The 27537-nt window shown below is 37.7% G+C and overlaps 1 protein-coding gene across 16 annotated transcripts in view; it reads left to right on the forward strand.

Annotated features, from left to right (window-relative positions):
- The window catches only part of LOC139137831 (kinesin-like protein KIF1A), a 668091-nt gene that overhangs the window by 255788 nt on the left and 384766 nt on the right, over window positions 1-27537 (forward strand). For all 16 annotated transcript variants that reach the window (XM_070706099.1, XM_070706106.1, XM_070706100.1 and 13 more), the window contains one exon: window positions 23330-23398. In XM_070706099.1, coding sequence (XP_070562200.1) covers window positions 23330-23398 — 69 coding nt within the window. The remainder of the gene's footprint in view (window positions 1-23329; window positions 23399-27537) is intronic.

Genomic DNA, 27537 nt, shown 5'->3' on the forward strand with positions numbered 1-27537 from the left:
TCTAGACAGATTTTGACATGTTACGCTCTAATATAAAAAAATGTTGAGCAAAATTTAATGAAACATTGTTCTTAATATGAAACAACCAGTAGAACCAAACAGGCCCCATCGAAAAAATGGAGTTTTTGTGATGATTTTGAGCTGAGTAGTGAAAAAAGTACCCTAAAAATGGGTCAAAATGGGCATTACGCTGTTTCATCTGAAAAAGCACATTTTTTAAACTCACTTTTTGAAACTGTTAGATTAATTTTTTCGATTATTCAGAATATTGAAAGTATCACATAGCATTTCTTCTTTCTTTTGCAAGTTATTTCATCTTAATACATGGATTTGAATGAATATGGCGTGATAACAAGTGAAATTGGTGTGTCGTTACGCTTTTTATACTTTGACAACAGCATTGATTTATCTCTCTATTATCACTTGGAAAACATTACCCTAGAATGTTTCCTAAAACATCTATTTGATTGGAAGACCAACTGTGATTAGTTGGTACTAAATGTTTATTACGGTGGCCCAAAACTACCTGTTCTCCGCATTCAAAGTCTGCGTCGCAATCAAATGTTTTTCTCTCACATATGTCTCTGCATTCAAAGTCTGCGTCGCAATCAAATGTTTTTCTCTCACATATGTCTCTGCATTCAAAGTCTGCGTCGCAATCAATTGTTTTTCTCTCACATATGTCTCCGCATTCAAAGTCTGCGTCGCAATCAATTGTTTTTCTCTCACATATGTCTCCGCATTCAAAGTCTGCGTCGCAATCAAATGTTTTTCTCTCACATATGTCTCCGCATTCAAAGTCTGCGTCGCAATCAAATGTTTTTCTCTCACATATGTCTCCGCATTCAAAGTCTGCGTCGCATTCAATTGTTTTTCTCTCACATATGTCTCCGCATTCAAAGTCTGCGTCGCAATCAAATGTTTTTCTCTCACATATGTCTCTGCATTCAAAGTCTGCGTCGCAATCAATTGTTTTTCTCTCACATATGTCTCCGCATTCAAAGTCTGCGTCGCAATCAAATGTTTTTCTCTCACATAAGCTTATGTCTCCGCATTCAAAGTCTGCGTCGCAATCAATTGTTTTTCTCTCACATATGTCTCCGCATTCAAAGTCTGCGTCGCAATCAAATGTTTTTCTCTCACATATGTCTCCGCATTCAAAGTCTGCGTCGCAATCAAATGTTTTTCTCTCACATATGTCTCCGCATTCAAAGTCTGCGTCGCATTCAATTGTTTTTCTCTCACATATGTCTCCGCATTCAAAGTCTGCGTCGCAATCAAATGTTTTTCTCTCACATAAGCTTATGTCTCCGCATTCAAAGTCTGCGTCGCAATCAAATGTTTTTCTCTCACATATGTCTCCGCATTCAAAGTCTGCGTCGCAATCAAATGTTTTTCTCTCACATATGTCTCCGCATTCCAAGTCTGCGTCGCATTCAATTGTTTTTCTCTCACATATGTCTCCGAGGTATGCCTCAGTGTACGTTATTCCGCGAAGCATAATTTCTATCGAACAGCGCTATTGACAACGACGAACATTGTATCAAGTTATTTTCAATAGATTATCGATCGAAAATTTGTTTGGACGGGCCGGGCGCTCGTGTGTTGAGGTCACGTCATAAACATTTCCACAATAACCCATATATTGACTTATACACTTAAATATCGGTATCTGCTAAAGTGCGGGCTGCGGGTTGCGGGTTGCGGGCTGCGGGTTGTGGGTTGCGGGCTGCGGGCTGCGGGTTTTTAGAATTATGGCTAGATTTCTAATATATGTAATATGGCATTTAGTATATAAGAAATAAAACCTTTAGAAGGTGTCTATTATCAATAATCATGATCAGGTCTATCGTACAGTATCCCTTTTCCTGCCAAGTCCATATTTTCAACATCAGGTCAAGATGGTTAAAATTAATGAAACACAACATATTCCATATTGTGTATTTTAACATAATACTGTACATTTGAAGGCTGTTGAAAACATATATGCTGTAAATTGATTTTTTGGACTAAAGATGCTATAACAGACCATACCAAGTGGGTGAAAATACGTCATGTTTCTGAAAAAAAATCAAAATCTGCTAAACTAAAAGCGGCGATTCCGAGGACCAATTTATTTGTTCCGAGCTGCCTGGCCATCACAAATAATTTGGGATCTGAAATCACTTTTCTTTCTTGCCATGGATGTGAGTGAGAAATAATACCAGACTGACAAAAAAAATTCGCGCCTCGGAAATGTCGCCACTTATCGCGGAATGAAAATTGTTACATTTCTAGTATCAGGCCATAGGAAGTAAATTCTTTGTAATGCATCTATTCACAATGCGGTTCTAGGGCAACACATACAGAAAATTAAACAATGCCTACTTAAATGCAATGTGTAAGGAAAGATTTGACTTCAAAAGCGTAGAAGTGTTGTGTATTTAAATGCCGTGTATTTTCATGAAATCTTTAAAAAGAAAAAGACGTACGACAATGGATTAGCTTACTTTGCCGTTTCGGTTCAACCGAGGTCACGACCACAGAGAACGACATTCCGCTAACATTTTACGCGAGAATTTCAGCGGGAAAAACACGTCGGTGGTTGACTTATTTTCAGGAATCGATCTAATAGGAATATTTTTGGATGAGTTGTGTTTCTGCAGCTCTCAATAATTGTGTATCTCCTAATATCATGAACATATTCTATGACTTGCACCTGCAGCATGATAGTCGCTCCATATGCATTTGATCCAGCGTGACTATGAAAAGTTTCCTAGGACTATTATCGTGTTCACCACAATAAAATAATTTAAACGGCATTGAAAACGATTCTGAAAATTGTGCTTTTATCGGCGGTTTGAACTAATCTGAAGTGTGAGAAGGGCATGGCATTCTATGAAAAAGTAACAATTATTAGGCGTGTCGAGTTTCAACGAACCGAAGTTCATCTCCCAGTTCATCTGTGCTGTCAACGATCCGAAACTTACTTTTAAACTATCCGTCCTAATCATTACATAAAAAGTTAATATAGCGAGTTGTTGTGAAATCTGTCTTGTGTTCATATTATTACTCATCCGTGTTCAGTCATATCATTTCGAAAGCTTCGATCGGCAGTGCGCTGTGCAACGGCGAATGTTGGATGGGAAATGGACTATTCTGACGTTGGTGGTGCTTTACCAGATGTAAGCTAAAATAACGGCATTATTCAAGAAGTTCACGGCTTTTATTCCATAAACAAATACATCTAGATACTATTTTAGCATTTATTCTATCTACTAGCGAAAATGATACCAAAAATCACACATTTTTTCATGCCCGCAACCCGCAGCCCGCAGCCCGCAACCCGCAGCCCGCAGCCCGCAACCCGCAAAATAGCGCATCCGTTAAATATCAACATTGAAGGTATCCGTTGGTTTCCTGTACTGAAATTAAATCGACGACAATTTTTTTAGTTTTGGTGATACTTTTACGTACGTTTCGGCACATTTTGGCGCACCTCGGCGTAGTTTGGCGCCATTGTGAACGGGGGGGGGGGGGGGGGGGGGGGGGGGGGGGGGGGACTACACGCGAGTGAGCGAGACAACAATGTATCAATTTCGGACAAAAGGATATCGATCGATAACGTTCACTGCACGATTACAGTGGAGACTCTACGCCCGTTTCGCCTCTGTTCTGTGTTATTCTTGCAGTTTACTGGATTTTCATAGTTAATATTCGCCAAAATTTGGTATAAATTACAACAACCTGACTGGTATTTGGTCTGTATAATTTAAGAGACGCTAACCGATTAAAATGGGTCAATATTAGACCCTGATTCTGCATATGCAAACGCTGTAAGATCGCCATTTTATTGAGGGCAAGAGCAAAAATTCAGCGATCGGAAAATAAAATGCAACTAAAACAAGTTTCGTCGAGAAATTCAAAAAACTAAAACGACAGCAATTTTGTATATATATCAAGGAAACACCGTGCCACTTTTCACTATAATTGGTTCAGAATTGAGAAATTTGAACGAGCGATAGTTGTACGGTCTGTTCTGTACATTAAACGCAATTGTTTTCTATGGGAAATCGAGCAGAGTAGACACATCGTAAAATGAAAAATACATCTGAAAAAAACCGTTGGTTTAACTTTTTCATTTCGCTGTTATTTTTTATAATATTTGGTATGACACATATCATGAAGGGTAACTAAAACTCTATGGTTTTATTTTTTTTAGTTTCCCTCTTTTTTTATGAAATGACGAGTTGAAGATCGTTTTGCTGTTGACTGTGTTTTTACTTGATTTTGCATATGTCTCTTATCGCTTTACGTATTTTTGGAATTTCCTTGTGAAATTCTTCCCAAAATATTATAATTGTAAGGGCAGCATATACGGGAAATAGGACCTGTTGCTCTTTCATTAATATTTAGATGTGCAGCAAGGAAATACGGCGAAATTTTCAACATGACGCGGGAGGTGAAATTGACTCTCCGAACGCGCACTCCACGTATGTGTGGCAAAAATTCGGGACGCTATATACCGTACAAAATGGGGCGCCTTTGGGCCGTAGTGCACTACGTGGAGTGCGCGTTCGGAGAGTCAATTTCACCTCCCGCGTCATGTTGAAAATTTCGCCGTATTTCCTTGCTGCACATCTAAATATTAATGAAAGAGCAACAGGTCCTATTTCCCGTATATGCTGCCCTTACAATTATAATATTTTGGGAAGAATTTCACAAGGAAATTCCAAAAATACGTAAGCGATAAGAGACATATGCAAAATCAAGTAAAAACACAGTCAACAGCAAAACGATCTTCAACTTGTCATTTCATAAAAAAAGAGGGAAACTAAAAAAAATAAAACCATAGAGTTTTAGTTACCCTTCATGATATGTGTCATACCAAATATTATAAAAAATAACAGCGAAATGAAAAAGTTAAACAACGGTTTTTTTTCAGATGTATTTTTCATTTTACGATGTGTCTACTCTGCTCGATTTCCCATAGAAAACAATTGCGTTTAATGTACAGAACAGACCGTACAACTATCGCTCGTTCAAATTTCTCAATTCTGAACCAATTATAGTGAAAAGTGGCACGGTGTTTCCTTGATATATATACAAAATTGCTGTCGTTTTAGTTTTTTGAATTTCTCGACGAAACTTGTTTTAGTTGCATTTTATTTTTCCGATCGCTGAATTTTTGCTCTTGCCCTCAATAAAATGGCGATCTTACAGCGTTTGCATATGCAGAATCAGGGTCTAATATTGACCCATTTTAATCGGTTAGCGTCTCTTAAATTATACAGACAAATACCAGTCAGGTTGTTGTAATTTATACCAAATTTTGGCGAATATTAACTATGAAATCCCAGTAAACTGCAAGAATAACACAGAACAGAGGCGAACGGGCGTAGAGTCTCCACTGTAATCGTGCAGTGAACGTTATCGATCGATATCCTTTTGTCCGAAATTGATACATTGTTGTCTCGCTCACTCGCGTGTAGTCCCCCCCCCCCCCCCCCCCCCCCCCGTTCACAATGGCGCCAAACTACGCCGAGGTGCGCCACAATGTGCCGAAACGTACGTAAAAGTATCACCAAAACTAAAAAAATTGTCGTCGATTTAATTTCAGTACAGGAAACCAACGGATACCTTCAATGTTGATATTTAAGTGTATAAGTCAATATATGGGTTATTGTGGAAATGTTTATGACGTGACCTCAACACACGAGCGCCCGGCCCGTCCAAACAAATTTTCGATCGATAATCTATTGAAAATAACTTGATACAATGTTCGTCGTTGTCAATAGCGCTGTTCGATAGAAATTATGCTTCGCGGAATAACGTACACTGAGGCATACCTCGGAGACATATGTGAGAGAAAAACAATTGAATGCGACGCAGACTTGGAATGCGGAGACATATGTGAGAGAAAACATTTGATTGCGACGCAGACTTTGAATGCGGAGACATATGTGAGAGAAAAACATTTGATTGCGACGCAGACTTTGAATGCGGAGACATAAGCTTATGTGAGAGAAAAACATTTGATTGCGACGCAGACTTTGAATGCGGAGACATATGTGAGAGAAAAACAATTGAATGCGACGCAGACTTTGAATGCGGAGACATATGTGAGAGAAAAACATTTGATTGCGACGCAGACTTTGAATGCGGAGACATATGTGAGAGAAAAAACATTTGATTGCGACGCAGACTTTGAATGCGGAGACATAAGCTTATGTGAGAGAAAAACATTTGATTGCGACGCAGACTTTGAATGCGGAGACATTATGTGAGAGAAAACAATTGATTGCGACGCAGACTTTGAATGCAGAGACATATGTGAGAGAAAAACATTTGATTGCGACGCAGACTTTGAATGCGGAGACATATGTGAGAGAAAAACAATTGAATGCGACGCAGACTTTGAATGCGGAGACATATGTGAGAGAAAAACATTTGATTGCGACGCAGACTTTGAATGCGGAGACATATGTGAGAGAAAAACATTTGATTGCGACGCAGACTTTGAATGCGGAGACATATGTGAGAGAAAAACATTTGATTGCGACGCAGACTTTGAATGCGGAGACATATGTGAGAGAAAAACAATTGATTGCGACGCAGACTTTGAATGCGGAGACATAAGCTTATGTGAGAGAAAAACATTTGATTGCGACGCAGACTTTGAATGCGGAGACATATGTGAGAGAAAAACAATTGATTGCGACGCAGACTTTGAATGCAGAGACATATGTGAGAGAAAAACATTTGATTGCGACGCAGACTTTGAATGCAGAGACATATGTGAGAGAAAAACATTTGATTGCGACGCAGACTTTGAATGCGGAGAACAGGTAGTTTTGGGCCACCGTAGTTTATAGGGTCAACGTATTGATTATGAATGACAAATCATGAAAGTTGCCCACATTTTTTGTCCCAAAATTTTGTAGTGTCCGTGACACCCTCATAACTTTCAGCCATATTCAGATAGTAGAGATCTGATGTCATTAGCCAAATTGGCCCTGTTTGCCTTCCTTATGTGTTATAAAAATATAATCCATTTACCGGTACCACTTGTATTGTTTCAGTATATCAAAAAGGGGCCAAATGTAGTGTCCGTGACAGCCGTAGTGTCCGTGACACAAAATCCATACATTACTTGTTACAGTGATTTAAGCTGGTAATTCTATTGTTTACCAGCTGAAGTTACATTTTTATAAGAAAGTAACTTAGTTTTTGAGTAAGACATCAAATGAAATATATTAAACCAGTGAAAGATGTTTTTTCTACCCTTTAAGGGAGGAGGTCATTTTCAAACAGGCGGTACCTCGCGCGGATTCCGGGGTATCCCGCTCATACGTTTACCTCGGTGATTACCGCACCTCAGGTGCCGTGAATATTCATGACGAACTCATTACCGCAGGCTGGAGTTGGGCCATTCACACCTTTATTTTAGTCCCTTTTGCCCTAATGATCGAGGTATCTCCGCGGCATTAAAACGTCCGCGGTAAGTCCGCGGGAATTAAAAAGCTGGGAGGGGTGACAGCTGTGCTGCAGTTTACGAAAATCAACCTGATTTTTTTTCTTACTTTGCGCGATAGTTGGAGGGACGTGCTGGTTATTTTTAGCCGCAGACGTTCAACACTCGTCGAAGGGTCTCAAATTTCAAAACAAAAGATCAAAGGTCAAAGGGTTGAAAACTTGTAGCAATTTTACTGCAGTCTCTACATTTTCGCCTACAAATTACTATCGTAACTGATCATATATTACCCACCACATTTCACGGAAATGCTCAATAAAATGTTAAATAAAATTTTCAATAAAATATTAACTGAAGCAAAACAATGGATTGAAGCTCTGTATTCAAGATTTTACAGAACAAGGTAGGTATGCTCCAGGTTTTAAACGTTGAGCAAACAGAAAAATGTGTTTTACAAAAATAACCTCGAAATATTTTTCATTTTCTAATTGGAAATTAGTGTTTTTTACGTTGTTTGCATTGTAGTTTTCCAAGTATGATTGAGAAATTTAACATACCAGCTAGCGTGACTGCCTTGAAATTTATTTACGGATCTGGTCGAGAGCAAGTCAAATAATTTACTGATTCTATGCATAAAATTTGACAAGCTCTGCAAAATGCCGCAGTGGCAAACTGATCAAAATCATGATCGCTCATGCTGTAATGCTGCCAGCTGACTGATGTCAACAGTAGACAAACATGTTTAATACGTATCCTTTGCCTATGACAAGTATTTAACGTCAGTTTTCAGGGTAATGTCATTATTAGGGCAAAATTCGAACGCTGACATGCTCCCGCTTTCTACATTTGCGGAATTTCCGAAGGTTTCAAGCAATTTAAGGGCTTTTCTGTGTCCGATCTCCCTGAACTTGCATTTGATTTAATCATGTTGAATAACGCTTCACCGTCTATGTAGTGATTTATTTTCGATGTCTTTCTCCGTCTGCTTCTGGTCGTTTCTGAATCCTATGTGCGTTTTTTTAGATTCCCTCGCAAATACGCTCCGATACATATTTGTTCTGTCTGAAATAGTGGGCCCGAACACGGCCTTCTAGACTATCTTACGACCAAAGGAAGTGTATTGTTTGCACGCTTCCTCTCGATCAGACATAAGGCTAGCTGTGGGTCCATAGCTGTGGTGTTTTCGGACAGGATTCCTGCCTTTTACGGGCTGGTTTTGACTTTGTGGTGGCGGGGTTAAAATCGTAAAAGTCAAAACCAGCCCGTAAAAGGCAGGAATCCCGTCCGAAAACACCACAGCTATGGACCCACAGCTAACATAAGGCAAGCTAAATATTCTGATAACAACGGAACGGGACTTGTTTTAGTTGATATATTACGACAAATGGTGACGAAATTTGAAGTATCAACGAAGGGTCCCGCACAACCATCGCAACATGCTGCCGACGCGTCTCACTGAACAACAATAACTGCCCTGGCACGAACAGTTCAGACAATGCAATCGTGATATCGGTGAACCTGTTGCTATCAGCGTAGTACTAGTACCGCGATCAGCGAAAGTGTATACTGGGAATCGCTCTCGAGGTCAACCGGTAACCTTGCTTTCCCGACTACAGTCCGAATTATTCCGACGTTCACGTCGGGTATAGCTTACCATAGGACTAACGATACGCCCACGAATAGCCGACCATTTCCGAATGAAGCCGACGTTTGTTTCGCTCAAACACGGAAGAGAAAGTCCACGTGTCTTTGGAAAATCGGAAAGAAAGAACCAAAAACTCTCATTCATCAGATCGTACGCTGTTTGACGGACCCACGCGTCCGCTAAAAAGGGAGAGTGGCGCACTGAGTGTGGAAGTCAATAAAGTTGCTTCAACACATTTGATATTTGACAAACTGTTAACGATGTTATAGGTGTGACCGGCGTTTATCCCGTTTTGAACAAAAAACAAATGAAAGTGTTACATTGCCAAACAATAAATACGCTGAAGAAGACAGGCCACCTGACAACGCCGGGGGGGGGGGGGGGGGGGGGGGGGGGGGGAGGTAGTCGGCTGAACGCAAAGATGATAATCATTTGTAAGGTTTCATTCATTTTTTTCTGAGGAATGATGCTGAAGCATTCACAGTATTTTGACTGTCATGAAGGCAGTATCCAAAGACTCGGGGCGTTTAAACAGAATGTAGGCTACAATTGATTAATTGAGTCTATTCAACGTATGTCGCTACTAAACACTGGCAATGCACTAATGCAGACTTCGTGCGTAGTATTGTAGACATCAGTGATACAAATTAGTGTTGCAGGGTTGACGAGTTCAACGCCCTCTCCGCAGTCAGTCTCACGTTCAACAGAGAAAAGTCGATTTCACATGTCCCCTGATGACGCAGTGCCTCGCGAGGGCCGTGTTTTGAACTAGAAAAAAAAGACAGAGTTGAAACCGACCGCCACAACGAGCCAGCATCACCAGATGTTGAACCGGTTATAACGCGGCCAAAATTACAGTTAAACTTACCGAATAAACGAGACAAGAACTTGTCTAATTTAAAAGCAAACTGCAAAAAGTGGGCAGGTTTGGTATCTGCTAAAGTGCGGGCTGCGGGTTGCGGGTTGCGGGTTGCGGGTGGGCTGCGGGCTGCGGGTTTTTAGAATTATGGCTAGATTTCTAATATATGTAATATGGCATTTAGTATATAAGAAATAAAACCTTTAGAAGTGTCTATTATCAATAATCATGATCAGGTCTATCGTACAGTATCCCTTTTCCTGCCAAGTCCATATTTCAACATCAGGTCAAGATGGTTAAAATTAATGAAACACAACATATTCCATATTGTGTATTTTAACATAATACTGTACATTTGAAGGCTGTTGAAAACATATATGCTGTAAAATTGATTTTTTGGACTAAAGATGCTATAACAGACCATACCAAGTGGGTGAAAATACGTCATGTTTCTGAAAAAAATCAAAATCTGCTAAACTAAAAGCGGCGATTCCGAGGACCAATTTATTTGTTCCGAGCTGCCTGGCCATCACAAATATTTGGGATCTGAAATCACTTTTCTTTCTTGCCATGGATGTGAGTGAGAAATAATACCAGACTGACAAAAAAAAATTCGCGCCTCGGAAATGTCGCCACTTATCGCGGAATGAAAATTGTTACATTTCTAGTATCAGGCCATAGGAAGTAAATTCTTTGTAATGCATCTATTCACAATTCGGTTCTAGGGCAACACATACAGAAAATTAAACAATGCCTACTTAAATGCAATGTGTAAGGAAAGATTTGACTTCAAAAAGCGTAGAAGTGTTGTGTATTTAAATGCCGTGTATTTTTCATGAAATCTTTAAAAAGAAAAAGACGTACGACAATGGACTTAGCTTACTTTGCCGTTTCGGTTCAACCGAGGTCACGACCACAGAGAACGACATTCCGCTAACATTTTACGCGAGAATTTCAGCGGGAAAAACACGTCGGTGCGTTGACTTATTTTCAGGAATCGATCTAATAGGAATATTTTTGGATGAGTTTGTGTTCTGCAGCTCTCAATAATTGTGTATCTCCTAATATCATGAACATATTCTATGACTTGCACCTGCAGCATGATAGTCGCTCCATGCATTTGATCCAGCGTGACTATGAAAAGTTTCCTAGGACTATTATCGTGTTCACCACAATAAAATAATTTTAAACGGCATTGAAAACGATTCTGAAAATTGTGCTTTTATCGGCGGTTGAACTAATCTGAAGTGTGAGAAGGGCATGGCATTCTATGAAAAAGTAACAAATTATTAGGCGTGTCGAGTTTCAACGAACCGAAGTTCATCTCCCAGTTCATCTGTGCTGTCAACGATCCGAAACTTACTTTTAAACTATCCGTCCTAATCATTACATAAAAGTTAATATAGCGAGTTGTTGTGAAATCTGTCTTGTGTTCATATTATTACTCATCCGTGTGCAGTCATATCATTTCGAAAGCTTCGATCGGCAGTGCGCTGTGCAACGGCGAATGTTGGATGGGAAATGACCTATTCTGACGTTGGTGGTGCTTTACCAGATGTAAGCTAAAATAACGGCATTATTCAAGAAGTTCACGGCTTTTATTCCATAAACAAATACATCTAGATACTATTTTAGCATTTATTCTATCTACTAGCGAAAATGATACCAAAAATCACACATTTTTCATGCCCGCAACCCGCAGCCCGCAGCCCGCAACCCGCAGCCCGCAACCCGCAAAATAGCGCATCCGGGCAGGTTTTCGCGAAGCTCGACGGCAAAATCTATGAGGAAACATATCCACGGTTTAATAGTTCAGCCATGTATCTGATAAGTTAAAAACAATGACGTCGCTACCATAACAGTACAGCACTACAACATTTAATAATTACACTACCGTCAAATAACATCAGCAGATAGTCAAAATAACCAATATTTGTCGCGATATTTTCGGATGTTACGACCAACCAGAGGAGATCTGGGGTTGTCCCTGTCTTGACCTCGAAATTGCAGCGGAAATATTTCCCAAACCCGATGTCGCCGTCACACGTAGTCAAAAACCGTCTGTTCGCATCTAGTCTCGTGCCAAAATAAAATATGTCGCTAAGTTTCGATGAAGTTTAAGCTGCGAAATTGCCATTTTAACATTTGTTGTAGATCGCTGGCTGATCCGGATATCGGGGTTTTTTCTCTCTCTTTGTTGCAAGTGCAACATATCGGCATCGTGAAGCAACACACAGAGCACCTACGGTTTATTTGACGGGATCACAGAAAACTGATTACATTATTACTTCGAGTGGTATCTAAATACAACCCCGTGAATCTTTGAATAACATCGGGATGTGTAGAAACATAACAGATCGAACGGGATCGGGATCGGGATCGGGAACCTGAGTTGTCGGATCGAAGTAACGTAAAGATTGTAATGTTAAAATACTGCCCTATGAAATAACGGTATAGGGGTTGTTAACAACTTAGGAAAGACAGGACTTTGCGACTGAGGAGAAACCACACACTTAGGTTTTGAAACATTGACTTCAGGATCACAGCATTCAAAAGACACCACATGCTAGATCCGACTATGTCGTGCCATAGCTTTCCATAAACAAACAACACACAACTGAAATTTTATCAAACACAAATAATACAACCTTATAATGCAAACAAGGGCATAAAACAGAAAAATAACATTACGGGACATAAATCCTCCCCTTATATACATCACTTTTGACAAAGATCCATAATGGAGCCCACACTACTGCAGTACCACCATAAATAGTCAGATTTGCAACTTCTTTCCCCCTTATACAATATAGATGCTGACCAAATACTTAAAATACTCCAGTCACCTACAAATATCACTATGAGTGGCAAGAAAGTATTATATTATACTCTTCATGACTTTAATTAGACTTCTGATATAGATAATTTGTGTTTAATATTGTCTGTTAAAACTGATAAAGAAGTTGCCCCTTTAAGTATTCAAATGTGTAGTGTCCATGACGCTACTGAAATACAGATCACAACAATATGTTGGAAACCAAATGTTCAGTAAATCATTTATTGTTCACTTTATAGTGTTACTAGGACAGTTTTGCATAGTATAGCATTTTCTACATACCAGTTATCATTGTCTTCATACCAGTTATCTCAAATATAAATTTTACTATAACCCAAACGCGATTCGAACCCCCACACACTCACGGCAACATCGCCTAGCTGCTAGGCCTCACACAAACCCAGTCGGCCACTGCTTCCAACCCTTCAAGAATTTTTGCATTCTGTATTGTATTTCTGATAAAATTTTCTGGTTATTGAAAAATACCAGTACTAAAAATATTCTTTATGTCAAACTTCCTTAATAATATGTTTTTGATTTGTTTGTAATCAATTCTTTCATTCCCCTCCCATGAGCTTATGATTCATAATTTTACTGTTTTTACAGGTTTACTGGTTATATTAAACAGTAGTTTGTTTCACACACATATTCCTTAATGTGTAGTGTCCATGACGCTTTTACCATACTACAAAAATGACTAGAAAACTAACAAAAAATGAGCAAAATTTGCTGCAAATACTATTAATTCAACAATTGCAGTAAAAAATAATTTAAATGTACTAAAGGGAAAATCTGTAAACTAGAGGAATCATAAGCTCATGGGGAGAAAAAAATGAAAAATTCTTTTTTTTTTGTAACAAATCATTTTGCAGGAAATCATGCAAAGCTGGGTAAAATCCTGATACATTCACCTTATTTTCTACAACAGATGTATATATTTTCTGGTTAAACTTTTAAAAAGAATATTTGTACAAATATGCAGCTGATTTGCATCGTGGTCCCAACCTTCAGTGTTGTGATGCACATCGATTTATTTTGCGATACGATCCAATATGGCCGTCAGACGGCCATTTTATTACAATTTTTTCATGTACGGAGCCATAACTCAGACATGTTTCAACCGATTTTATTCACAGTTGGTACAAGGACATTGACCAATGTAATAGATATGCACGTCAATTTGTTTTGTGATATGATCCAATATGGCCGCCAGGCGGCCATTTTATTACGATTTTTTCATGTACAGAGCCATAACTCAGGCAAGTTTCAACCGATTTTATTCAAAGTTGGTACGAGGACAATGACCAATGTCATACATATGCACATTGATTTTTTTTGTGATACGATCCAATATGGCCGCCAGGCGGCCATTTTGTTTTGATTTTTTCATGTACAGAGCCATAACTCAGGCATATCTCAACTGATTTTATTCAAAGTTGGTACAAGGACATTGACCTATGTCATATATATGCATGTTGATTTGTTTTGTGATACAATCCAATATGGCCTCCAGGCGGCCATTTTATTACGATTTTTTTCATGTACAGCGCCATAACTCAGACATGTTTCAACCGATTTTATTCAAAGTTGGTACAAGGACATGGATCAATATCATAGATATGCATGTCAATTTGTTTTGTGATATGATCCAATATGGCTGCTGTGCAGCCATTTTGTTATGATTTTTTCGTGTACAGAGCCATAATTCAGGCATATCTCAACTGATTTTATTCAAAGTTGGTACAAGGACATTGACCTATGTCATACATATACACATTGATTTGTTTTGTGATACGATCCAATATGGCCGCCTTGTGGCCGTTCTTTTTATGATTTCTCATGTCCTGAACCATAACTCAGACATGTATCAAGCAAATTTATTCAAAGTTGGTACAAGGACATTGACTTATAGTATACATATGTACTTTGATATAAATATGTACTTTGATTTGTTTCTCGATAAGGTCCGATATGACCACATGGTGGCAATTTTGTTATGTTTTTTTTTCATGTCAAGAGCCATAACTCTGGCAAGTCTTAACTGATTTTATTCAAAGTTTGTAACTGGACATTGAATTATGTCATACATATACATGTTGATTTTTTAAACGGTAAGATCAAATATCGCTGCGTGGCGGCGATTTTATTACAATTTTCTCATACTGAGCCATAACTCAGATATATTTCCACCAGTATCATTCAAAGTTAGTACAAGGACATTGACATATTTCATACATGCTCGTCAATTTGTTTCACGTCATGTAGCAGTATCATGTCAATTATTGAAGTTTCATAATTAGGCTGATATGTCAAGAAATACTGCATCAAATTTCATGAAACTTTGTACAGATGTTAAGCTCACATTGCTTCAACAGTGAAAAAGACATTTATCAGTGTCATTTTAATTAATTTGTAATTGCATATGTAATGAACTTTCCTAATTAGAGTGATATATCCACAAATACAATGTCAAATTTGATGAAACTTGATACAGATGTTGATCTCATAGTGTTGTAAATACTGCATTAAACTTTATGAAATATGGTACCGGTGATAATCTTTTAGTGTCAGGATAGTATGAAAAAATGTTTTGCAACATCCTGTCAACTAATTCCCAGTTGACTCATTTAAGGACCCTTAGGATAGTGGCCTACATTGGTTTTATGTTTTTCATCACAATGGAACTCATTCTTGGCCATTGAGTGCCATCTGTATCAAAGTATTTTTATCACAGGACCTGTAATCAAAGTACCCATTAGCAAGCGGGGACTGTGTCATCAACGATGACTTGTAAAGTATAAATTGTGTGCGAATGTTCACAATTAAAATAGTCAAAAAATAGAAATTACAGAAAACTTCAAAGCACTTTAATTTGAAATTGAAAGGAAGAGTCAAGCAAGGAAAATGACATTTACAAAAATATTTGTATTTATATGTCACAATGTGTGTCACATGGTATGATGCTAATGTGCTGTAATACTTTGATGTTTTGATTGATGTTGTTCTCCATAGATTTCATTTTGAATGTACCATACTAAACTCCTGGACTAAACTATCAGTTAATATGTTGTATAATAAAGATTGCATTGAATGCATTTCATTGTATTGTGCGAAGTACTGTTAGCTTGAATAGTCCAAACTGCATAATGCCCATAATTGCTCAAAAGTTGTAACTTCTGACTAATTTTTCAGCAGTTTTGTCTGGTGTATTCATGCACTATAGTTTCTTACTCTACTGCCTAAAGTGTTTTGTTTTTTAAACTGTATAAATTATGATTATGTGCGAAACATTTATGTCATGAAATACATGCTACTGAGTAGGGTGATCTAGTTAAAATATCTCCTTGTGTATCAGTAGCTATCATATCCTTCGAAAAAATAATAACATAAGCTGGAAATAAAACTATTCTCTGTTATTCGAACTGAAACCGAATCCGAAATAGAATCCGAAACCGAATCCAAAACTGAGTCCAACTTCAGCATCGTTAAGGCCTTTCAACATAGCTCTCATGCATCGAGCAGCCATACTTTCTGTGTGTCACTACGAGATTTAGTTCCTGCTACGTCTATCTACAGTCACACCAGTGGAGCCAGTACGACATTCGGTAAGAGGTTTATTTTTGTATCCGTATTTAGAGCATGTGTTAACTTTGCGTGTACCGATAATATCTGTGAGTGAATGAGAGGTGAGAAGCTGTGTGCGGAAAGAAACGGCCTCGAAGGTTATCCAAAGTACGTCACTGATAAGTCGTGTCAAAACGTGTGGCAACATCTCACCACACATCGAGTATACAGTATGGGCCCTAATTATGGTCTAGTTTAAAAAGAGTATCTAAATTTACGAGGGATCGACTGTAATCGTGTTTTCAATATTCACTGAGTTCATTCAAAAAATGTTAGTCGCGTGATGACGACGCCATTGTTTTACAATTAGGGCTTGAGCGTGCATTAAAAACAACCGTTCCCCTGATTTCTACCACACTTTGATTGAAATGATTCTTGTAGTGGAAACTGAAAGTTCAACCCCGATTTGTGAGAATTTTTGGTTGTTTTTGGGCATCGTAACATTTGTGGAGTACGAGTTGGGGGCCCCTGTAAGGTTGTGCCGTCACGGACACAGCGGAGTAAGCGAAATGTGGTGTTTACATGGTTCAAACTAGGATATATTTTCATTTTAGCATACCGAGTCTGAAAACAAATGACCCTCCTGGTTTAACTTTAGTAAATTACTATATCTTGTATTTTCACTGATATCGTGAAACTTGCCAAAAGACATTTAACACTTCTAAATAAACAACAATTATCAAACGTTTATAACCCATGTTTTGCAAAATGTAACTGGCGCATTTTTCTTTCCGACCATTGTACGGCGGTGCACGGACAGTGGGCTATCGCCACCGGAAATATTCACAATATAGCAAGGCATTTCTGTGTTCAAGATATGACGGTCGATGAATTTCATTCGGTTGTAAAACGAATTTTAAAATTAACCCTCTGTGTCATAGTGTGGCGTTCAAATTATGGCTAAACATTTCAGTTTAAAATGTTGACAAATGAAGTGTAGTCCACAGTTTGTTTCAACATATGCATATTTATTACTGGTATGTTATTTCATTTCAATAATTTAGCCCATCTTTAGTGTGTATTTTTTTATTTCTTTAGTCCATATTTGTTTAGCAGTGTTCTAAAATTTCTGAACAATTTGCAAATTATTCTGATGATATTTCTAATGCATATATTTGTGGTGATGATAACATAGTTCGTACTTTGTACAAAGATTGTAAATTTTGTGCAGTCCAGCTGCAATTGAAACATCAACTGATAATGGTGTATTAGTTTCCTATTGGATTTATATGTCAGAATTGCACAAATCTGTGCTGAATTAGAATAATGACACTGATCAAGAATCCAATCTGATTTCAGTTTTACAGTGGCTATTGGGAGAATGTTGTTCGCAGAGGAAATACATAATGTGCATTGAATGTAAAATCAAAATATTTAATATGAAATTTAAATCATTTTAGTGAATCCTAGCTAGACAACTTATCTCTGACATATTTTTCTTTCTTTTGCAGTACTGGTATTCACTGTGTCTTTACTGCAGCTGCTAATTAAAAAAAGAGTCAAAATAAATCAGAATACACACACTTAGTACACAGACATTTGACAACAACATCCAACAGTGACATTGACAATACATACTAACAAGCAGAGCTTGTTAGTTCTAGAATATACAGAATATTATCTCACATAGTGAGTGTCTGAATATTATTCTGAATTGTATTCCAGAGCACATTCTGAAAGTACTGTTCTGGAATATACAGAATATTATCTCACATAGTGAGTGTCTGAATGTTATTCTGAATTGTATTCCAAAGCACATTCTGAAAGTACTCTTCTGAAATATCCAATTACAGTACCTTCTGAATACTTTCTAGAAATAGTGAGCTTTTCATAGTTCACCTATGCAAGTATTTTGAACTATCATTGATAGTGAAGGCATTGACAATAAACATTTAATATTTATGTGCATTATATATTTAATTGAACTTGACATTTTAGAAATACACTGACAAATATGAAAACAAAAAAGAAAAGTCAAAAAGCATCAAACCTTGCAAAGACATTATACATGGAGAGCCGAAGGTCTTCCCCAAAAAGCCAATATGAGATTGTCTCAATCAGAGGTGATGACAATTGTCTATATCGTGCTATAAGTTATGGGATGATTACACTGTCGCGTGACTATGCTATTCTATTCAAGTTTAGTAAAATTTCACATTCTTTGCCACTGCACCATCTCCCTAATACATACTGATGACCCACGGTGTCCACTCAAGTCTCACTTTGATTGGTCAGGCCATCCTGAAATGAGCTATCAAAGATATCCACCTTCTTCATCAATACATGTGTCACAAAAGGTTATTCTCTACATAACACAGCAGAGCTCTTTCAACTGTTGAGTCGCTTGTTTTTTCAAAACCGCCGGTCAGACAGCTTTAATATTTGGTTTACGTGTCCCTAGGATGACCTTAGTGAGATAATTTCATACAGTCAGGAAATACTTAATTTTGTATCCATGTCTATAGTAGCTTCAGGGACTTTGGCCCTATGTTTTTAATTTTGGGGCAATATTTGCCATTTTTGGTCAAAAAATGTGTTCCTCAAAAAGTGCTGGTCTGATAGCTTTGAAGTCTGGTATGCAGGTTTCTACAGATGAGCTAAGTAATATGTATTGAATTTCTGATGAAATCTGTAATTTTGTATTTTGGGGGCAATTTTTGCAATTTTTGGTCAAAAAATGTGTATTTCCAAAACCACTCATCTTATAGCTTTGAAATTTGGTATACAGGTTTCTATAAATAAACTAAACGATATTTATTGAAATTATGATGAAATCTGCAATTTTGAATTTTTGGGCAATTTTTTTCCATTTTTGGTCAAAAAATGTGTTTCTCAAAAAGTACTGGTCTAACAGCTTTGAAATTGGTATAAATTGTCTCTGCTGGTTCGTACGATCGGTCACGGTCCCTCAGCTGAGCCTGCCTCGCTACTCGCTACACAGAAGGTTGGGACCGCAAAGCAAATCAACAGCATGAACACCAACACTGAACGTTGTGACTGCCATTAAAATGCACTTGTCTACAACAAGGAACGTCGGGACCGCAATGCAAATCGACAGTAACTTAAAACGTAAATGGGACCGTGATTAAAATGCACTACAACCACAACACTGAAGGTTGGGACCACGATGCAAATCAGCTGCATGAACAGCAACACTGAATGTTGAGACTACCATTAAAACGAACAACAACACAGAACGTAGAGATCGCGATACAAATCGTGCAGGTAGAGTCCTCCATGATACAAATTGACAGCAACGCGGAACGCGTCGTTGGGACGGCAATTAAATTGAAGAACAACGGGGAATACCGGACCACGAGGACCGCGATGCAAATCGACCGCAACATGTGGAAGACCGTGATTAAAATGCACAACACAGAACATCTAGACCACAATGTAAATCAACTGCAACACCGAACCTTGTTGCCTCGATTAAAATGCGTATGTCTGCTATGTATAGCAAAAGTTTCAATTCTTGCGAGCGAGCGTTCCTATGCCCGCTGTACAGTAGACAAAATGACGTCAAATTTATCGCGAGGGCTCGATTGCGTGTGTCTAAGTTTCACTTCTCGCGAGAGCCATTTATGCATGCTGTACACCACTAGACTTAATGACGTCAAATCTCTCGCGAGACTTGACTCGATTGCAAATACGTACAACGGAAAAAACGCAATAAAATACGGAAGGAGACACAGTTTTTGCGAATCGCCGAAAGAGAAGCGCAGATTAAACAAAAGACTAAAAAACCCACGTTTTTTCTTTATTTTACCATATTTTTTAAACAAAAATCACTTTCGCCGCTGTGGCGAATTAGGATCGATTTTTTTTTGCCACTTCGGAGTTCGATTCGCATTGGCGAACGTAGCAAATGGGCAGCGCGAACAGTGTACTATTCGATGTAAATGAACACACCTGTGACGTCACAGACGGCCAACCATTATCCCCGCTATGGGCGTGACCTGAGTGTCGCAAAATGACCCCATGAAAGCCGCGCATAGAAATATCAAAAAAATTAACACTTGCACGTACTTTTAGGTTGCAATTCTGTTGCGAGTGTAATAGTATTGACTCCCTGGAAGATATTCAGTCACACGAACGGGACCATTTCACCAGACCTTTACTGTCGTATGCAGATAAGAATAGACAGTGAAATTGATCTAAATGTTATCACACTTGTGTAATTGGTTTGTAAAGTTGTTTTAAAATTTACTACAGGATCGGTAACTTTAGTTGAGTTGTGGCAAACAACAGACAGATGATAGTGTTGTTTCACAGTAGGCTTCTGCTGTAATTGTTGAGATAAAGCAATAAAGTAGACACTGATAAGTGTCTGTGTGTGTAGGGTAAAGATTTCCTGACTTTCTATCCCTGTATATTTCGACAACTTTCTCACTTATTACTTCTGGCGTATGTACACCTCTTTTCCTGTAAGTCATATTTTTTCTGCCAAAGAACTTCTACAATGCAAAGGCAACAAGAGTCTAATGACAACTAGACTCTGACTTGGCTGTGATACAATGTAACTCAAAGCAGCTTATAAAGAATGTAATATGAGTCTGTGTATGTGAACTGCACTTCAAAGTGTACTCCCTGGTGTGTGTTTATTATAGGTCCATAAAAGCTCTCTGATTTTCACCGCAGTTATAACATGTCAGTGCAACTTTTGAGGCAAGTTTTGGAACAACTTTACACACCAATTACACAAGTGTGGCAACATTTAGATCAATTTCACTGTCCATTCTTATGTGCATGCCAGTGTAAGCTTCAGTGAAGCTTGGCATTTTAACCTTCACCTAAGGACAAACAACAGAGCTTTACGTATGGCCAGGAAAACGCAAACACGCAGTTTGTTCGATATCGCGTTGTATTCGAGTGATGTGTCCAAAATGCGGACACATTATGTATAATAACCTCTTATCATTCATGCATACATTGGTTATGATCATTTCTCCGGCTACATTCCGATATTTGATTCGAAATCGATAGAAATATGCCCTTGTTCATTCATTATTCGCGCTGTACTCATATGTAGAAAGTTGGTTACGAAGGAGTGATGGTAACCGTTTCACTTGTTGATATTATTCCGCTTGTGGGCCATTCCACTTCACTTGGTGGTTGTGGTAAAATTTCACATCAAACAGTTTAATTATAAAGATGTCAATCCTGGTTTCTATAATTTGAAGGATGCTAATATTTGTGTGAAGTTCCGCATTAAATGTGAAACATAGGCTGGAGTGTGTAAAGAGAGTAGTTTTTCAACTCTGAAAAATACTCACAGCCCTTCATGAAAGTTACGAGGCCCACCAAAAATCCGGTCAAATTAGACCTCGCGCAACTCCCGGAGGTAAATCTGCAGATATACGGCCTCTACGTACGAATGCAATGTGGATTTACATTTAATAGTAGATGTGCCAGTCAGTTCATCTTCAAGAATTATTCATGCCCTTCCTTACACGTCCCATATGCCGAATTTATCATCTCAGAAAGGATTTTGTGAGCAGATTAGGGAAAATTTGAAGTGAGTACAGCTTCGTAACTTGTATGTGTACAGTTTGTTGCAATATACGAATAAATCATTTCAAAGGTATTTACATCGTCTGCTCGTTTTTGTCGTTGGCTTGCCTAAATATGACTAAACTTGTTTAAACGACCTACATTAAAGTTTGTCTTTTTTAGGAGTATCTTTACCTGGTAATATGATTTGTGTCAAAATCTTACAAGGAACAGGATCACGAACTTTCTGAGTCACAACGAGTACGAATCGTAAGGTGTGGTGTGTGCATCTCTTCGCCGTCGTGTATTTTCAGAAGTGTAGTCGGATTTTTGTGGCTCATTTAAGGCTATACTCTTGACTAAGCTTGGACTAAGGTATTGCACAATCGCGTGTGTAGCTCCATGCGACAAGTAATGTTGTTTGTTACACTGTTGTTACCTATATTTCCACAAAAATACCATCAGAATTTCCTCATGGCTACTTGAAATCGTGCACTTGCATCCATGTAATTGTCAACATCACTATGCTTGAATATAGTTGACTCTAAGTTATTACATCGACTGCAGAGTGCACATATGTGTACGTGTGCAAGTCACCCCGTATCATAATCAAAACATTTTACGTTTGAGCTGCCCAAAGCCAGAATTTACAGTTTATGAGAAATTTATCTAACATGTAAAACTGAGTTCTACTGTGAAAAAATGCAAGCTATGTTAAATAACTATCGTGAATAGCAGCATATTATAGATATTTTGTACCTACTACCACTGTATCACTATCAGAAAATCAGAAGGAAACAAACCAGTCAGAGCATGGAGCTACACTCTATGGTCAGAGAAACTGTGGTCAGGATGATGCTGTCCAATTTTAACATTTGTCTTTTAGGACACACCAGATACTTATGACTGTCTCACAACATTTCCATATCATTTTATATTCAGTTTTTATGATATTTATTTTGCTTTTCATCATATTGTATGTCCTCCCTGCATAACGTAATTCAAAATTTTCCTTGAACTTGAAATCATTAGGCTGCTCAATGAACATATTAAAATCCTGAATCATGGCATGAAAAGTGCCTATGCTATGGCAGATATGAGTCAGCTAAGTGACATTTATATTGAAGCCCTTGGGCTATTTGTTTTAGTCAAAATGGAATGTGCATTATTAACAGCAAAATCCCCCCGCCCCCAAGTTTTACAGAAAAGACCATCAAACTCAATTCAGATACCAATTCTGTGGTACTTCATAGCAACGTACACATTTTTGATAAAGTTTACGCAAATATAAACCCACTTGCATACAATCATATGCAAGTTTTGAAATTGTATAGCAAACCTTAAAGCACTCTTCAATATATATATATATATATATATATATATATATGTCTTAAGCACTTTGTCTTTTATTATTTGCAGGATGATTTATGGGGTAATGCCATATTTTTGAAAGAAGCCAATGCAATAAGTGTAGAATTAAAGAAGAAGGTATGTGCAGTAATGTTTTTATTTATTATCTCCACTTTCAGCAACATGTTTGTACTTCTCTGAAACTTTCATAGTTCAGTATCAAGTCCACAAGGATGACTTGACTTGGATTTGTGCAAACAGAGATGAAATTTGCATAAATTTCAGCAAAATATCTTCTCTGTGCTGCAGGTCCTGTAACTTCCAATTTCACGCATGTGCGACTTAAGACCTACTCTACTACTATCAAAAAAGGTTCTTCAAAGAAAGAGTTTATCCAATATGTTCGACATTTTGCTTGAAGCTTTCTCGGGGTGACCTCATTCTTAGTTGACACTTACACATGTAAATTGTTTAGACTAATATTCTTGCTATTGGCCTAAACATCATCTCTTATATTACTGGTCTTAAAGCTTTCAAAGTTGATATTTAGGCTCCTGGGAAGGGCCATATTCAAATTTGCTCCACTGAGCATAAACTTGAGCATAGTGTTTCAGAAATCAGAATTTTGTTTCAGAAAAAAACAAAGTACTCATCTGACAGCTTTGATATATGGAATACAGGTTCATAAGTTTAATCAAAGTGTAAAGTATTAAAATTCTGATGAAATCTGTAATTTTGTATTTTTTGGGCAAATTTTATTGTTTTTGGTCAAAAATGTGTTTCTCTAACACCACTCACTTAGCTTTCATATTTTGCATACAGGTTCCTAGGGTTTATCTCAGTATGATATATTGAAATTGGGATGAAATCTGCAATTTTGTATGTTGGGGCAATTTTGCCAATTTTGGTCAAAGCATTTGTTTCTCAAAATCTATTTGTCTTACAGCTTTCAGGGAAAAACACTAACGGTTGTCCGATTGCCCGGGGCAAGTGAAAGTCAAATTCGGGCAAGTGAAACGCCAATGCCAATTGCCCGACGGGACAAGTTAAAAAATAAAATCCATGAGATCGATTTTCTGATGTGGAAACACCGACTTAAACAACAACTAATAATCATTTTATGTCATTGTGAGAACTAGCATAAAGATTTTCACAAAATTGCATGATTGTTTTCAACAAAACCATTGGTTAATTACCGTACACTGGTTGAGCGTACGTCCACAAAGTTCCTTGCCCTCACTAGACAAGGTTATGGTGTCACATGTCTGTACTATCAAAAAGGAGACACACACAAAGGTTTTGTGTTTTATATGCATGTTTACAACACTATAAAAATAAAATTACTGGTAGGCAGCGAAAATTAGCACCAAAAAGTAGGACTTTTACTAAAACGTACTCTACAATTCAATGTTCAGTTCAGCCACTGGCATTCACGGGTGGCATTCTGGAAAGACTGCATGCAAAGATGACAGTTAGTATGGTCACGAGCAAGCTTTCGGGTGTCAACTGGTCCAGTCTTTGAATTTTCAATGAACACTAACTTATTTCTCCAGTCAATAAGCCCAAAGTTACTTGTCCATGGCAACCAACCTCTCTGTTTGTGAATTTTCCCATTCTAAAATGACTGTTAAGAAGCAATCAGACTGAATTTCACATCGAGAAATTCAGCTTTTAAAACACATCGCAAATTCACCGAAACCCTGAAGTTGTTGATTTAAAGTTACTGAATCTGCCCATGAGCATTAAAAAGACCACCTAGGACATCAGAAAAACAGAATACTGGTATAGTATGAAAACTTCATTGTGGTGAGAGATGATATACGCAGTGTAAAAACAATATGACAAAGAAGTACATTATTTTTCAGAAGCTTCAAAACATTCCTTTATAAGTTCTAAAGATTTTTTCTTTCTGTATAATTCAGTTCAAACTAAAAAAGTGGAAGTGGCTACTATTATTTGTACATTATTGTAGCCCTAAGAAAGTAAACATACAAGCACATATTATGATTTTTTCATGAATATTAATGATCATGAATATTAATGAGCTGTCCTGCACTCTTGGAAGTCTGGGGAGAATAGTGAGCACATTTTTCACTACATCATAAAGTTTGATGAATAATATGATAAAGTTTTTGAAGTAAAGTGTGTGAAATAAAAAACTCACTACTTGTGCTTTTTCCAAACCACATAATTTTACTGGGCAAGTGGTTTTCCAATTCAGGCAAGTGAACTTAAATCCCTCACTTGCCCAGGGCAAGTGGATAAAAAAATAAGTGTCTTTTCCTGGCTTTAATATTTTACAAACATGTTGCTATGGATGATCTTAATGTAATATGTTCCAATTGTTCAACACATGTCACAAAAAGTTATTAGTCCCCACGGACACTGTCCGGGGGGACTTATAGGTTTGGTCATGTCCGTCCGTCTGTCCGTTCACGCAGATATCTCAGAGATGCAGGGAGCGATTTCATTCAAACTTGGTACAAGGATTACTTTATATGTCATACAGATGCACGTCGATTTGTTTTGTGATACGATCCAATATGGCCGCCAGGCGGCAATTTTATTACAATTTTTTCATGGACAGAGCCATAACTCAGACATGTTGCGACCGATTTTATTCAAAGTTGGTACAAGGACATTGTTTTGACCAATGTCATAGATATGCATGTCGATTTGTTTTGTAATACCATCAAATATGGCCGCCTGGCGGCCATTTTATTACAATTTTTTCATGTACAGAGCCATAATACTCAGACATGTTTCAATCGATTTTATTCAAAGTTGGTACAAGGACTTTGACCAATGTCAGAGATATGCATGTCAATTTGTTTTGTGATACGATCCAATATGGCCGTCTGGCGGCCATTTTATTTCAATTTTTTCATGTACAGAGCCATAACTCAAGCATATCTCAACCGATTTTATTCAAAGTTGGTACAAGGACATTGACCAATGTCATACCGGTAGATATACACGTCACTTTGTTTTGTGATATGAGCCAATATGGCTGCCATGCGGCCATTTTGCTACAGTTTTTTCATGTACAAATCCATAACTTAGACATGTTTCAACCGATTTTATTCAAAGTTGGTACAAGGACATTGACCAATATCATAGATATGCTTGTCATTTTGTTTTGTGATACGATCCAATATGGCCGCTAGGCAGCCATTTTATTACGATGTTTTCATGTACAGAGCCATAATACTCAGACATGTATCAAGCGAATTTATTCAAAGCTGGTACAAGGAGATTGGCTAATGTCATAGATATGCATGTAAATTTGTTATGTGATACGACGATCCAATATGGCTGCCGTATGGCCATTTTGTTACGATTTTTTCATGCACAGAACCATAATACTCAGGCATATCTCAATCGATTTTATTCAAAGTTGGTACAAGGACATTAACCTATGTCATACATATGTAGGTCAATTTGTTTTATGATATGATCCAATATGGCTGCATGGCAGCCATTTTGTTACAATTATTTCATGTCCTCAGCCAAAACTTGGGCACGTCTCAACTGATTTTATTCACCAATTTTATTCAGACTTAGTACAAGGACATTGACCTATGTCATGCATATGCACATTGATTTGTTTTGTGATACAATCCAATATGGCTGCCTTGTGGCCATTTTTTATCACATTTTTTTCATGTCCGGAACCATAACTCAGACAAGTATCAAGCGAATTTATTCAAAGTTGGTACAAGGACATTGATTTATTTATGCACATGTATGTGGATTGATTCACGAGATGGTCCAATATGGCCACATGGTAGCAATTTTGTTATGGTTGTTTCATGTCGAGAGCCACAACTCTGCAGGCAAGTCTCAACTGATCTCATGAAAAGATGGTACATGAACATTGACTTATGTATAACTCTGGCAAGTCTCAACTGATCTCATCCAAAGCTGGTACATGAACATTGACTTATGTCATACATATACGTGTTGATTTTTTAAACAGTAAGATCAAATATCGCTGCATGGCGGTGATTTTGTTACAATTTTCTAATGTACAGAGCCATAACTCAGACATATTTCCACCAGTATCATTCAAAGTTGGTACAAGGACAACGACCTATTTCATACATACATGTATGCTCGTCAATTTGTTTCACGTCATGTAGCAGTAACATGTCAATTATTGAAGTTTTGTAAGTAGGCTGATATGTCAAGAAATACTGCATCAAATTCATGAAACTTTGTACAGATGTTAAGCTCACATTACTTTGATATTGAAAAAGACATTTATCAGTGTCATT

This window comes from Ptychodera flava, chromosome 7 (genome assembly GCF_041260155.1).
Source record: "Ptychodera flava strain L36383 chromosome 7, AS_Pfla_20210202, whole genome shotgun sequence".
Lineage (NCBI taxonomy): Eukaryota > Metazoa > Hemichordata > Enteropneusta > Ptychoderidae > Ptychodera > Ptychodera flava.